Genomic DNA, 15,890 nt, shown 5'->3' on the forward strand with positions numbered 1-15,890 from the left:
ACTTGGGATGGATTTGGGATAGGGTGAATACATGGTGGCTACAGAGACTTGGGATGGATTTGGGATAGGGTGAATACATGGTGACTATAGAGACTTGGGATGGATTTGGGATAGGGTGAATACATGGTGGCTATAGAGACTTGGGATGGATTTGGGATAGGGTGAATACATGGTGGCTATAGAGACTTGGGATGGATTTGGGATAGGGTGAATACATGGTGACTAAAGAGACTTGGGATGGATTTGGGATAGGGTGAATACATGGTGGCTATAGAGACTTGGGATGAATTTGGGATAGGGTGAATACATGGTGGCTATAGAGACTTGGGATGGATTTGGGATAGGGTGAATACATGGTGGCTAAAGAGACTTGGGATGGATTTGGGATAGGGTGAATACATGGTGGCTATAGAGACTTGGGATGGATTTGGGATAGGGTGAATACATGGTGGCTATAGAGACTTGGGATGGATTTGGGATAGGGTGAATACATGGTGGCTAAAGAGACTTGGGATGGATTTGGGATAGGGTGAATACATGGTGGCTAAAGAGACTTGGGATGGATTTGGGATAGGGTGAATACATGGTGGCTAAAGAGACTTGGGATGGATTTGGGATAGGGTGAATACATGGTGGCTATAGAGACTTGGGATGGATTTGGGATAGGGTGAATACATGGTGGCTACAGAGACTTGGGATGGATTTGGGATAGGGTGAATACATGGTGGCTAAAGAGACTTGGGATGGATTTGGGATAGGGTGAATACATGGTGGCTATAGAGACTTGGGATGGATTTGGGATAGGGTGAATACATGGTGGCTAAAGAGACTTGGGATGGATTTGGGATAGGGTGAATACATGGTGGCTATAGAGACTTGGGATGGATTTGGGATAGGGTGAATACATGGTGGCTATAGAGACTTGGGATGGATTTGGGATAGGGTGAATACATGGGTTATTCGAGGACACAGTCATCAATAGGGAACAATCAAATCCCTTCACCACAGCCCCTCCCTCAAAAGCAGCTCAGCCACTCAGAACACACAGGTTGACCATGCAGGTTGCATAATGCTATTCTGTGTTTGAAGACCATTCTGGGAGTTACAGCAGCAACATGAAGAGTGAGGTAGCGGGTAAAACTGTACTGGAATACCTTTCTCCTGTTTTGCCGTGTCTCTCTCTGAGAAGAGACTCAGGTCTTTAGAGACACCCTGTTGAAGTAAAGGTTACTCTAACAGGACACACAGTAGTTCAGCGTAGATCAGTTGGTAGAGCATGTGGGTTCTATTCCCATGGGGGACAAGTATGAAAATGTATGCTCTCGCTACTGGAAGTCGCTCTGGATAAGAGTGTCTGGTAAAAGCTTGTTGCAGCACAAGGGAGCAGCAAACAAACTCCTTACAAAGTCATGATGAACCCTTTTCCTCCTAAAGCCTAGATGTAGTTTCTCCATGAGTACAGAGCATGGCTTTACAAAGTCATGATGAACATTTTTCCTCCTAAAGCCTAGATGTAGTTTCTCCATGAGTACAGAGCATGGCTTTACAAAGTCATGATGAACCATTTTCCTCTAAAGCCTAGATGTAGTTTCTCCATGAATACAGAGCATGGCTTTACAAAGTCATGATGAACCATTTTCCTCTAAAGCCTAGATGTAGTTTCTCCATGAGTACAGAGCATGGCTTTACAAAGTCATGATGAACCCTTTTCCTCCTAAAGCCTAGATGTAGTTTCTCCATGAGTACAGAGCATGGCTTTACAAAGTCATGATGAACCATTTTCCTCTAAAGCCTAGATGTAGTTTCTCCATGAGTACAGAGCATGGCTTTACAAAGTCATGATGAACCCTTTTCCTCCTAAAGCCTAGATGTAGTTTCTCCATGAATACAGAGCATGGCTTTACAAAGTCATGATGAACCCTTTTCCTCCTAAAGCCTAGATGTAGTTTCTCCATGAATACAGAGCATGGCTTTACAATGTCATGATGAACCCTTTTCCTCCTAAAGCCTAGATGTAGTTTATCCATGAGTACAGAGCATGGCTTTACAAAGTCATGATGAACCATTTTCCTCTAAAGCCTAGATGTAGTTTCTCCATGAATACAGAGCATGGCTTTACAATGTCATGATGAACCCTTTTCCTCCTAAAGCCTAGATGTAGTTTCTCCATGAGTACAGAGCATGGCTTTACAAAGTCATGATGAACCATTTTCCTCTAAAGCCTAGATGTAGTTTCTCCATGAATACAGAGCATGGCTTTACAAAGTCATGATGAACCCTTTTCCTCCTAAAGCCTAGATGTAGTTTCTCCATGAGTACAGAGCATGGCTTTACAAAGTCATGATGAACCCTTTTCCTCCTAAAGCCTAGGTGTAGTTTCTCCATGAGTACAGAGCATGGCTTTACAAAGTCATGATGAACCCTTTTCCTCCTAAAGCCTAGATGTAGTTTCTCCATGAATACAGAGCATGCCTTTACAAAGTCATGATGAACCATTTTCCTCCTAAGGCCTAGATGTAGTTTCTCCATGAATACAGAGCATGCCTTTACAAAGTCATGATGAACCCTTTTCCTCTTAAAGCCTAGATGTAGTTTACCCATGAGAACAGAGCATGGCTTTACAAAAGATATGAGATATGAGTAGGATAACAATAGGATTTATTACAACATAATCAACAAGCGCATGTGTGGTCGGAACCAAACAGAGAATCAATTAAGCCCCAAATAACATTAATCAAAATAGTGGACCGTGTCACCCTACTGAATCACAGAAATATAAAGGTGGATCATTATGGAACCCTACGTATCGTTTAAAATAGAATAATTCAGGTTTGTTTTAATCAAACAGAGTGCATGCAGAAAAGTGCTGACCTCAATCAGTCTGGTTGGGGAGGAGGAATGGGGATGGAGAGGTGGGGATGGAGAGGTGGGGATGGAGAGGTGGGGTAGACAAACTAAATATTGTAGACCTTCGCCTAAAGTGATGCTACAGTGCTAATAATGAGTGTGTGTGTGTGTGTGTGTGTGTGTGTGTGTGTGTGTGTGTGTGTGTGTGTGTGTGTGTGTGTGTGTGTGTGTGTGTGTGTGTGTGTGTGTGTGTGTGTGTGTGTGTGTGTGTGTGTGTGTGTGTGTGTGTGTGTGTTTGAGCGAGAGAGAGAGAGAGAGAGAGAGAGAGAGAGAGAGAGATTGTCAAATGGGAGAGACAGTGACTATGGTAGAAACATACAGGTAGTTGTGTGCTCCTGATGACTAATAAATAATAAACTAAATTACAGATGGACATGACATTCCGTTCAACATTAATATCTCTTCAAGATCACTTAACTTTCCTGCAAAGTGCAACATCTCCTTATCTGGCTCAATTACCTCCTTTTCTGACTCCGCCCCAACCAACAAGTAACATCTTAAAGGTCCAATGCAGCCGTTTTTATCTCAAAATCAAATCATTTCTGAGTAACAATTAAGTACCTTACTGTGATAGTTTTCAAATAAAATGGTCAATAAGAAAGAAAAAAAAAGAAACAAAATAAAGAGCAAAGTTCTCGAGCAACAATGATGCTAGAATTGTCTGGGAGTGGTCTGAGATGGGAGGGGAAAGAGACAACTAGCTGTTATTGGCAGGGAGGTTTGGAACACTCTTAATTATTGGTCTATTAACTAATTTAACACCTGATGATGTCAACAGGCAGACAAAAACTCCATCCCACCCGAAAAGGGTGAAATTTCAGGCGGTCTTTTACAACAGCTCTTACACTAAAAGGGCATTATTATAATATTCACAATTGTACAGTATTATTCCAACCTCATAGAGTGGAAATATATGTATAAAACACATTGAAATCCGTTTTTGACTGCACTGGGCCTTTACATGATATGGAACGTCAAATGGTCAATTGGTTTGAGTTGAATGACATTGCTTAAAACCCATTTCCCTGTCACGTGTGTTCTCCCTCTTTAAGGCCATTCAAAAATACATGATCGATATAGAACATCCTTTATATAACAATAACCATTATATTACCTGCACGGGATTAATATAAACTCCTCAGATTCTACTGATCTCATTAATAATACAAAGCAAACGTAATGTTCTCTTGATGATTATTGTATTTAAATTTGACCAAATATAACGGACCATATTAAATAATGTACAGGCCTAGTGTTTAATTTGATAGTGGATTAAATGTATTGCAGTCTAATGATAGGAGAACAGTCTGGCAATAGTTTTCTAACAAACCAGCAGTATAGTTATTAAACTGGCAATCTGAGTGTCCCTTTGTCGCCCTCGTGTGGACAATATCTGTAATGTCATTCTGCAGCGAATGAGCATCAAGTGAGAGTACGTCTCTCGTTCAGACTCGCGGCCTTTTCTAGATAATTCATTGAACTTTCATATGAAAACTGTAGCAAGGAAATGGGAACACAATGGTGTATTTATATTACCCATCGGATAAAACTTGATTCATTCATTGGGCCAATTTCAATTCTGCATCTTCCAAAGATGTATCCCTCTCTTTCTCTCATTTGTATCACCAGCTACTCTCATAGTTGCACGCCTTCCCGACTCTAGCCTACCTTAAGTACGCTACCATTGCGGAGTAGCAGCGAATTCACATATCCTTGCCAACAGCAGCACAACTAAAAATGTAATCAAGCCACTAGAAATGTCAATGTATCATTCTGCAATGCACAGACAGACACAGCACAGTATAGCGCTATACCAAACACATTACCTCTACGTTGTTCACAAACGTTCCGTGGTAGCACCCTTTTCATTTAATTTAAGAGTTTTTATTAAGAAGGCTATACCAGACGCATATTCACTATACATTGATTTAACATTACCTTTACAATAAAATGTTCACTGAAATTACAGAATAAATATATGCAGATAATTTCTTCAGATCTTTGTGAGAGAGAAAACATTAAAAGTGCCTCCTACAAAGCCGGTAGTGTCGATGAGATAGATAATCCGAAGCATTGTTCATAAGAAAGTGCGTGAATTTCCAGAAAACCTTGAGCGTCATCATATAATATATTCACAAATGTTATTTTCATCCTCGGGTGAGTACGTCCTTGAGAATTGCACCCAGATATAGATAGTAGTCCTCTTTATTAATAATAATAATAATAATGATACTAATATATAAAATGATATAGAACACTGAACCGTAATGTGTTACAGTATCTCTATTAACACGTGACTGATAGTTCTGAGCAAATCCCCCACCACTGCAATGGAGCGAGTGCATGCAGCAAACTGCAATTTCATCTATTTTTTATTGATTTATTTTTCCTACAAACTTCATGTGCACGGAACCCGGGCGTTGATATATCCACGTAAAAGACAGAGAGACAGAAACATGAGCCCAACGGACACGGAGAAATCCTGCTCCAGCTCCTCTCGCGCACGGGGTTACTCCACTCCACCATTTGAGAGCGTATGAAGGGCTCGATTTGATAGGGTATATTTTCGGATGTTGTGATTCTCCCGGTGCCTCTCTTTCTTGGTCTCTCACTCTCCTTGGTATATAGACCAATCTGTTCCATATAAAAATAAGGGTTGATAACATTGCTGGCTACTCTGAAAAAAGGCACTTCATTGAATATCTGAGAATGGCCTTTCCTCCAAAGCGATTTTGGTGGGAAAACGTTTAGTAATATACTTTTTAATTGTATTATCATGCTGCTTTTTTGTTTCGTTTTTGTCCGTGATTTTGTTCCGTTTGGGGTATGGAAAAGTGAGAGTGTGTGTTTGTATGTAGCCTATGCTATTCTCCGTGTGTTAGAACCGATATGATTTCTCCAGTACTTCGAGGTAATCCGGCTTTGTTTGGAGTTTGGCTCTTAACTCAAGGTAATCGCTTTGGGATGGGTCAGGGAAGCAGCCTTTACCCGCTGTGAACAGCAACGTCTCCTTGAGACGTGCGTCCTGTTGTAAGTCCGGGTATTGCATACCGGGTGGGTGTGCGTGTGCGACGTGCATATCCTTTAGTTTCGGGACCGTTCCATACAGACAGTCTACGAAGCCAACAGTCGGCGTGGGTCTCTGGCTGTCAATCACGGTGGGACACAGTCCGCCGTTCTCGTGAAATCCTGATTTATCCCCTGTATTGTGGTTTACCGTGACGATAGTGTTGAGCTGTGAGTTAGACATGGCTAGGGTCCATTCTCTCTCCTTCTCTAAGAGGGTTCGGTAATTACTGTTGTTCTCTTTTGTTTCTGCAAACTGCTCCCCTATCTCCCCCTCCCGGGGCTTGTAAATGGGGTTGTTGCACATCTGCGTCACAGGGTGAGGAATGTAATCATAGACGTGACCGTGACTGTGTGTGTGGCCAACGTGACCGTGAGTGTGTGTATGTGTATGTGTGTGTCCGCTGGGTGGCTTTTCTGGTGAGCCTATGCTTCCACTGCTGGTCTGTCTCGGCGGATCCTCGAATATCCTGCACTGCATCTGGATTCCCGTCAGATCCACCTCAGAGCGTTTCCGGAAGGGCAGCTTCTTCCGTCTTTGCAGGACGAAGGCGAAGAGGCCCGCGGCCACGAAAACCGCTGAGATGAACAGAACGAGAAGACTGAGGATGAGGACTGATAGAGGCACCGGCCCCCTCCCCCCAGCCTCCCCCAGACCAGAGCTACCGGTGGTCATGTCATCAGAAGGGAGGAGAGCTGGGGAGGGTCCGGATGAGTATTTCATCTCTGGACAGATGATCTCAGCATCCAGCGACCTCAGATCCTTCCCAAAGGCAAAATCAGGAGTCTTACAGATGACATCACTAACCATGATGACAGAGGACAGCTTCTCCATCCAGCTTTTGAGGGGGATGATGTCACAGGAGCAGTCCCAGGGGTTCTGATGAAGGTCCACCTGGACGATGGAATGCAGGTGTTCTAGAACGCCACGCACAGGCAGGGACAGGAAGTAGTTATTGCGGAGGTTGAGTCGCGCCAGGCTGGTGCCTGCGAAGGCGTCGGTCGGGAGGGTGCGGAGGAGGTTGTCGTTGAGGAAAACAAGCTGAAGGCTGGGCATGAGAGAGAATGATGCCGGCTGGATCTCACGAATCACGTTATACTCAAAATAAAGATAACTCAACGTCTGTAAGCCCCGGAACATACCGGGAGTTAGCCTCTCAATGTCGTTCCCATTCAGATATAAACTCTTCAGGTTGGGAAGGTTGATAAATGCCCCTTCCTGGACGTACGATATCCGGTTATTCCCCAAGTGTAGTAAATCCAAACTGGAAAAGTTCCAGAAATCAGACCGGTAGATTTTCTGTATCAGATTCCCGCTCAGGTAAAGTTTCTTGGCATTGAGAGGCCTGGGCAGGAGCTCTGAGATATTATGAAAGCCCTTCTCTTTACAGTTGACCGTTAGCCCCAGGTCGTTGATATGGAGGTTGCAGATACATCCAGAGGGGCAGACGATAGGGATGGGGGGGCGGGTCTGGTAGCCAGCTATAGGGGGCTGGTTCAGGCCGGGGTAGATACTACGAGGGGTTGGAGAGTTTTTGGTGGGCCTGGGTCGTTTGGTGGGTTTGACATGTCTCTCTTTGTACTCCACAGATGACGCTGTGTTGTGGAACGACGACAGCATGGAGGAAGGTTTCGTTGGCCACGTGTTCTCGTTGTTAAATGGTGACCGGGGGATTCCCAGTTTGACCTCGATTTCCACGTCTGAAAGTAACGGACAGAGTTCACTGCGTTTGATCTCTCGTAAATCTTTCCCGTGCAAGTGGAAGGGGTACTCGCAGGTGATCTCCCCGACCAGTGCTGTGTAGGGAACACGTTCCAACCATGTTTTTAGCTGAACTATATCACACTCACAGATCCATGGATTCTCCTCTAGCTGAATCTCCATCAGGCTCCGGCCCACATATTCCAACGTGCCCTTATATGGTAAAGTCTTTAACCGGTTTCCCCTCAGGTCTAGGTGTGTTAGTGACACCGACCTGAATAGGTAGCAGGGCAGGACTGGTATCAGATTGTCATTTAGGATGAGCACTCTGAGTTTGTGGAGGTGCCTGAACGCTCCACTCTCTATCCTCTTGATGACATTATAGTCTGCCTGCAGGTATTCCAAGCTTTCCAGACCCAGGAAGGTGTCATTCCGGAAAACCTCTAGTTTGTTCTCATGCAGGAACAGCCGTTTCAGAATTCCCAATCCGTTAAATGCTCCGGCGTGGATGTCCTGTAGTGCATTATTCCCCAGATTAATGGACACGGCATTGTTGAGGTGAATAAAACTGTTGAAGTACAGTTTCCTCATGGAGTTCCTCTGTAGGTTGAGTTTGAAGGGCCGTGTCCATATCTGGGAGATCTGACTGACGTTCGTAAATCCTTTGCTGTCGCAGTGGACGTGAAATACGCCCTCTTTGACTTCGCAGTAGCAGGGCTCGAAGCAGGGCTCGTCGATCTCCTCCGAGTCCTCCAGCAGTGGGATCGGGGTGGTCCATCCTAGGGCTATGGTGCTCAGCAAGGTAACCCACAGCATCCTCACTGAGACCTGATGAAGTCACGGCTATGGCAAGCCCCTTCACAGCACTGCAACAGTAGAGAAGAGAGAGAGCGAGAGAGGGGAGAGGGGAAAGGGGGCACACAAACACACACATACACACAAACACACACACACACACACACACACACAGGGTAAGCGGGTGAAGAGTGAGAAAAAGAGAGGAGAGAAAGATAGAGAGATATTAAATTATGGAAGGTGCGCATGGAAATGAAAGAATACAATGACATTGGCTTATCAATGTAGCCAACTCACTGTTTAGCTCGTTACACACCAACCTAACAATAATAATAATAATAACAAATCTCCCCTATTAGACCCTTGTTAAGGTCACCATATTTCACAACACCGAGGATCTACCACTAGCCTAAGGTTAAAATAAATCAAACTCAAAGATGCTTATCTCAATGAATAAATGAAGGCAACAGCAGGTGGCCGTGAAGGGTGGAGAAGAGAGGAGAGGTGATCTCTCTGTATTTATTACATAACATAGCCAACCTCTCCCGGTAAATCAGACACCGGAGTTCGCTGTGTTGTTGTGAAAATTAATGACGGTGCAGGTTTCGCCAGATTAATCATACCATAGCGTGAGCTATACCCCGTTAACCGAGGGACTGGACATGGACTGAGCTGTCACCATGGCTCAAGGTACGGACCAGAGAGGACTTCTGGTCCCTTTCTGATCAAAACATCAAAGTGACAACAGATCCCATATTGTTGTCTTTGGGGCAGCTGTTTGAGAACCAATTGACTGCAGATTGTTCATAGCCTACCCAAATAAGATATGTTTAGCCTAACCTCCACATGTAAATATAATATCAGATTTTCTATGAAAACAACTAGATGAACGGTAGATGACATCAGCTGCTAAAGGGATAGAGAGAGAAATACAAAGTAACTCTGAGAGGTTATGTTGGCAAGCGCTACTCTCCTCTCCCACGCAGCACGCCTGCCTGCCCGTATGGATCTGTCGTCTCCCCGCCCGTGAATTCCCTTAGCCCCCGGTCCTTATGGTCATTGTAAAATTTAAAAAATGTGTCATTTCTTAGGGCACTTCACCTATGAAACGATTCCCTTTACCGTTGTCTCCGATCGTGTTAAAACTGCACACGCGCAAGCACACGCACACACGCACACACAGACTGCGATGAATAGTGCACTTTGTATGTTCCCAGTGCCCTGCCTCCACCAATTGGCTTGTATTTCAAATCTATGCGCTCTCCGTGGTTCTGAAATCCCATGGAAAACACACAAAACTCCCGCGGCCGCTGTCCATTAAACCGGTGGCACTGAAATAAAACACAATTCCCAAAACACTCAAAAGAGAGAATCATCGACATCCAGTTAGTCCGAACGCATTCTCCCCGAATCTTTCCCATCGTTAAGCATTTATGCGTCCCACAGCTGGTGGTAAAGGGTTATATTCCCAGGGTATCAGCTGTTATATCCCGGAGTACCTGCTCAGTTTAAGGGGATCTGACTTCACATCTCCTGCGTGTGAGGTGCCCTTGTGGCGGGGAAGGTGAGATATCCCGGTCTTCCGTTACGGGCTGTTGAGAGACGGAGAGAAGGAGAGAGGCAAAGGAAGATATGCATAGGAATGAGTCTCACACATCCATATAGCATAACGCAATCAAACCCGGCACAAAGACCACACCACAAGCTGTTAGCACAGGGTAACTGTATCCATGAAGGGACATAGGTTATGGAAACGATAGTCTATAAGGAAAACATAATGAAATTATAAAGAAGGAAATTGACAATATATCTGTTGAATCTTAAATAATTGGCAAACCTGAATAATAGTACAAACTGGGGAATATTAAATCCATAGAAAATGCACCTATATGGATATGAAGAGAAGCTGCTGAAACGCATGCATACAGTACTGCAGTTGCTTTCGTCGTGACATCGTCTCGAAACCGTTGAATATGGTAAACAAATGCCCATTGATCAGATAGGATACCCAGATTCCTCTGTTCCGTTCTCATTATCAACGAGTGCTTTTCTTCCCCTTCCAAGTCCGAGGCTTAGCTATATGCAACACACATAAGCATTAACACACACGTAGATGCACACACGCACCACTCACCTTACTTTTGCACTGCAATTTAACAGCATCCGGAATAAAACGCCACTAGTTTAAATATTGTTGAATCTCTCTCTCCTCTGCCTCTCTTCCTACGATATTTTCCCGTTGAGCTCTCTCTCTCTCCTTCTTTCTCTCTCTCTCTCCCTCGCTCTCTCCCTCCTCCCGCTCTGGCAGGAGAGAGAGAAAATGAAGACGTGATTGGAATACAATGTTCTCTTTTTTTTCAATCCACTTTGCTTATGATGCAGGTCCTCAGCTTGCTTGCTTCTCTCGACAAACGTTCAACAGTGTAGCCGGGCGAAATTGCACTCTCCTTGGCTGAAACTTCCCAGCACTGTCCGATGCGCCAACCCTCTGTGGATCATAGCAAAGACTCGTTCTCGGTCGGCTCTTCTTTAGACATCACGGGAATGAGCTTAAAGTGAAGAGAGAGGGAGCAACTGGCGAGAGAGGGGGAATAACGAGGGTAAGATGGAAGGGACGTTGCCGTTGGTTCTGGATGGTGTCGGCGGTGCTCAGAGAAAGAAGGAGGAGCGCGCGCTGACTGTCGCAATGGGAGCGCGGGTCAGGGAACTCTCTTTTTCTCTCTGTTGGAAAGGAGAGAGAGGCGCGTGCGTTCGTGTGTGCACCCGGGGAGGGTGGTTCTGCACACACACACACACACACACACACACACACACACACACACACACACACACACACACACACACACACACACACACACACACACACACACACACACACACACACACACACACACACACACATACACACACACACACAGTGGAGGGTTCCATGTCTATGGATACCATATACAGCAAATTACTAACTTCAATACATTGACTTCATACACAGTTCATACTACAGCTTATCTTGTGTCTTTTTGGGTGGAAGCATATGACACAACTAAACTTGACTTTCTCTCTCTCGCTCTCCATCTCTCTCTCTCCATCTCTCTCTCTCCATCTCTCTCTCTCTCTCTCTCTCTCTCCACCTCTCTCTCTCTCTCTCTCTCTCTCTCTCTCTCTCTCTCCCTCTCTCTCTCTCTCTCTCTCTCTCTCCTCTCTCTCTCTCTCTCTCTCTCTCTCTCTCTCTCTCTCTCTCTCTCTCTCTCTCTCTCTCTCTCTCTCTCTCTCTCTCTCTCTCTCTCTCTCTCTCTCTCTCTCTCTGTGAATAGAAATGAATGTAGTAATTGACTCCCGACAGTCTCTCGCGTGTCGATCTCGCTGCAGCAGTTACCGCGCGGTGAGAGGAAAAGAAGCGCTCATATTCCGTTCCTTGCCTTTCCTCGCGCAGCCTCCAGCGGGCAATACAACCCCGCACGAGAGCCAGGGCCACATCACATCGCATGATGTACTTTGTTCGTTCACCTCGACATTACCATGATCAAGACAAACATCTATATTCTTATTTTGTTATGTTGCTTTTTTCAAACAATATTTAATGGTTACACCTTTGACATCTAAAGTAAATAGTGTATTCTAGGCCTGCATCTCTTTATTCGTGGCCTGTTCAGGATTGAACTATTCTTGTGAAATGTTGGATTATAACTGAAATCACCGTTCTGTTCTTCTATGTGAAAAGAAGGGATTTTCTCTTATTGTTTTCATGCATAGTATCAGAGCTTAGTCTATAGTCTACGGGAATTGTATTGTGGCAGTATGAGTCAGGTGATTTTGGTCGTTAGGCAGCCCCAGGCTTTACAGTATCTGTGTCCCAGATTATGTCCCAAAATAAACCCCCATTGGCAAACACACACACACACACACACACACACACACACACACACACACACACACACACACACACACACACACACACACACACACACACACACACACACACACACACACACACACACACACACACACACACACACACACACACACACACACACACACACACACACACTCCTACACATTCACACCCAGCCTGACACATTCTAAGAGATAAGAGAGGAGAGTTCATTAGTTCCCGGCCAGCTGTCAGAGGACTACATACCAGGGTCAGGAACATGAGACACAGTGCTCTGGAGATAGGAGGACAGAGTCTACTGACTCACATGTCACGCCGCTACACAAGAGAGCCCAGGCTGGTATGCTAGGCCCAGGTTTCAGGGTGGTATATAGCAGATTATAAACCGGGTAGTTTGAATACTGAACGCTGATTGGCTAAAACAGCTTTCATCTTTGTGTATGTGTGACCGTGTACCATGACGATGACGTTTAGCGTGTACCATGACAATGACGTTTAGCCTTTTCACCTTGATACAATGGCTACATCAACAATAGTTTGACATTCCGATTTAGAAAATAAGCGTTTAGATGAACTTGAGAGAAAAATAAATGAAAAGAAATACCGTGAAACAAACAAAATGAGCACTTACCTGCTTCACTGACTGGCGTACAGAAAAATGGATAAATTGTGAGTTTGGGAATCCATTAAAACGGAGCTGAATGTCTACGGGACGTTTATGGTTCAGTGAGAAACATGAATGGAGAAGAATATGTGATTAGTAGATATGCTGGACTCAGAGCTGGTTTAAACCGACATATCACTATCCCACTCTCAGTTCGGCATGGGATATACAGAAGGACTCCGAATTCACAACAAGCAACAATGTGTTTTTAGTCGGAATTAAAAAGTTGAGGAAAGAGGGGCGCGACAAAGCTGCCCACCACGCAGCCATAACTGAACACGACATGCAGGGAGATTGGACGGGGATTTATGTGTGATCCCCTCTGCCCAGTGTGATCCCCTCTGCCCAGTGTGATCCCCTCTGCCCAGTGTGATCCCCTCTGCCCAGTGTGATCCCCTCTGCCCAGTGTGATCCCCTCTGCCCAGTAGCTTCCCTTAAGAAGTATCTGCCCCTCCTTCCCTCCGACGCCCCGGCGTTGTACCTCCACCCGAAATGGAAAGCAGTTAACGGATACATATGCTATGTAACTGTTAGCTAGCTAGCTCAATCTAATTTACCCTGGCAATATAAGCGGTAGCTTTGTAGGCCTAAATATTAGCTAACGTTATTTTGTTTTGTGTTTCAGGTCCTCAAAAGAGTGGAGAGAACACCCTCGCAACAATGCTGCCAAAGATCTGCAAAATAGCAAACCACTGCCTCCGAAACACCATGATCCAGAAACTGCTGGATTCCAGACTAGAGACACGAGAAATAATGTCTGTCAGTGGACACAGATCCGAAACCTCTCTGGAAGTTACTGGAAGCCAAATCTGGAAGCGAGGAAGTGGTGGAGCACTATTCTATCTGACACAGCAGCAGCAGCTCCCCCAGCTAAAAAACAGCTCATATTTCCAACAGCTTGGAGCCAACAATTGGGGCAAGCAAACAACCAACGATAACATGGGGCAAGCAAACAACCAACGATAACATGGGGCAAGCAAACAACCAACGATAACATGGGACAAGCAAACAACCAACGATAACATGGGGCAAGCAAACAACCAACGATAACATGGGACAAGCAAACAACCAACGATAACATGGGGCAAGCAAACAACCAACGATAACATGGGGCAAGCAAACAACCAACGATAACATGGGGCAAGCAAACAACCAACGATAACATGGGGCAAGCAAACAACCAACGATAACATGGGGCAAGCAAACAACCAACGATAACATGGGGCAAGCAAACAACCAACGATAACATGGGGCAAGCAAACAACCAACGATAACATGGGACAAGCAAACAACCAACGATAACATGGGGCAAGCAAACAACCAACGATAACATGGGGCAAGCAAACAACCAACGATAACATGGGGCAAGCAAACAACCAACGATAACATGGGGCAAGCAAACAACCAACGATAACATGGGGCAAGCAAACAACCAACGATAACATGGGGCAAGCAAACAACCAACGATAACATGGGGCAAGCAAACAACCAACGATAACATGGGGCATTTTTTTTCATTCCTACACAATACATGGCAACATTCAGATCAACATGAATACATAATTGGCGTGTGTTACTCACTCTGGAAGTGGGGCTAATGCTTGATTTTTTACATACATTTAATGTATGCTTGCTAGCTAGCCTGTGGTTCTATTGCATAGCAACCAGTCTAGTAACGCGACTTTTGTCAGGACTACTTTTTCTGGCAGAATGTATTTATTTAATAAAGCAACATTTTCAATTTAGATGAGTCATTCCTTGCCTTACTGTGTTGACAACCGGTTTATCAAAGCAATAAGGCACCTCGGGGGTTTGTGTTATATAGCCGATATACCACGGCTAAGGGCTGTATCCAGCCACTCCGTGATGCGTCAAGAATATGAACAACCCTGAGCCGTGGTATGCAGACAATATACCACACCCCCTTGGGCCTTATTGCTTAATGAGAGAGAAGATAGGGAAATATGAGTCAGGATTCAGGGTGGGATATAACAGAGAAGAGAGGGAAATATGAGTCAGGATTCAGGGTGGGATATAACAGAGAAGAGAGGGAAATATGAGTCAGGATTCAGGGTGGGATATAACAGAGAAAAGAGGGAAATATGAGTCAGGATTCAGGGTGGGATATAACAGAGAAGAGAGGGAAATATGAGTCAGGTTTCAGGGTGGAATATAACAGAGAAGAGAGGGAAATATGACTCAGGATTCAGGGTGGGATATAACAGAGAAGAGAGGGAAATATGAGTCAGGATTCAGGGTGGGATATAACAGAGAAGAGAGGAAAATATGAGTCAGGATTCAGGGTGGGATATAACAGAGAAGAGAGGGAAATATGAGTCAGGATTCAGGGTGGGATATAGTAGAGAAGAGAGGGAAATATGAGTCAGGATTCAGGGTGGGATATAACAGAGAAGAGAGGGAAATATGAGTCAGGATTCAGGGTGGGATATAACAGAGAAGAGAGGGAAATATGAGTCAGGATTCAGGGTGGAATATAACAGAGAAGAGAGGGAAATATGAGTCAGAGAGATAGAGATAACGGAGGATTGAGATAGTATGTGTGTGAGAGGGGTTAAGGAGAGAAGGTTACAGAAGACAATTTGGTAGCTGCTGGTAGATAGTAAAACTGTCTGTCATGTTTCTCTCTAAAGGTCTATCATTCATGTCCTGGCCTGTCAGAAAGTCAATCAGTCAGCTAATGATGCAGCTACACAGTCACTCAGGCAGTCAGTCAGCTGCTGCAGCCACACAGTCACTCAGACAGTCAGGCAGCTGCTGCAGCCACACAGTCACTCAGACAGTCAGTCAGCTGCTGCAGCCACACAGTCACTCAGGCAGTCAGTCAGCTGCTGCAGCCACACAGTCAC

The 15,890-nt window shown here is 44.8% G+C and overlaps 1 protein-coding gene and 1 long non-coding RNA gene across 5 annotated transcripts; one reads left to right on the top strand and one right to left on the bottom strand.

The window, feature by feature from the left end:
* Nucleotides 1-2,641: 2,641 nt before the first annotated feature.
* On the bottom strand, nt 2,642-10,721 carry LOC139548323 (SLIT and NTRK-like protein 3). Of its 4 annotated transcripts, none has more exons than XM_071357937.1 (3): nt 10,605-10,721; nt 9,970-10,062; nt 2,642-8,541 (listed from the first exon to the last, which is right to left on the bottom strand). In XM_071357937.1, the coding sequence occupies exon 3, from the start codon at nt 8,489-8,491 to the stop codon at nt 5,786-5,788; it is 2,706 nt and encodes a 901-aa protein (XP_071214038.1). In that variant the 5' UTR covers nt 8,492-8,541; nt 9,970-10,062; nt 10,605-10,721; the 3' UTR covers nt 2,642-5,785. The 4 variants fall into 4 exon arrangements, with proteins under 4 accessions (XP_071214038.1, XP_071214040.1, XP_071214039.1 ...); XM_071357939.1 differs by having other exon boundaries at nt 10,610-10,711; XM_071357938.1 differs by lacking the exon at nt 10,605-10,721 and adding an exon at nt 10,356-10,598.
* A 239-nt stretch (nt 10,722-10,960) lies between these two features.
* On the top strand, nt 10,961-14,768 carry LOC139548324 (uncharacterized). Its single transcript, XR_011669692.1, has 2 exons — nt 10,961-11,070; nt 13,649-14,768. It is a non-coding gene; the product is annotated as an uncharacterized lncRNA (long non-coding RNA).
* The last annotated feature ends 1,122 nt before the right edge of the window (nt 14,769-15,890 follow it).

The sequence above is a fragment of the Salvelinus alpinus genome, chromosome 21 (assembly GCF_045679555.1).
Source record: "Salvelinus alpinus chromosome 21, SLU_Salpinus.1, whole genome shotgun sequence".
NCBI lineage: Eukaryota > Metazoa > Chordata > Actinopteri > Salmoniformes > Salmonidae > Salvelinus > Salvelinus alpinus.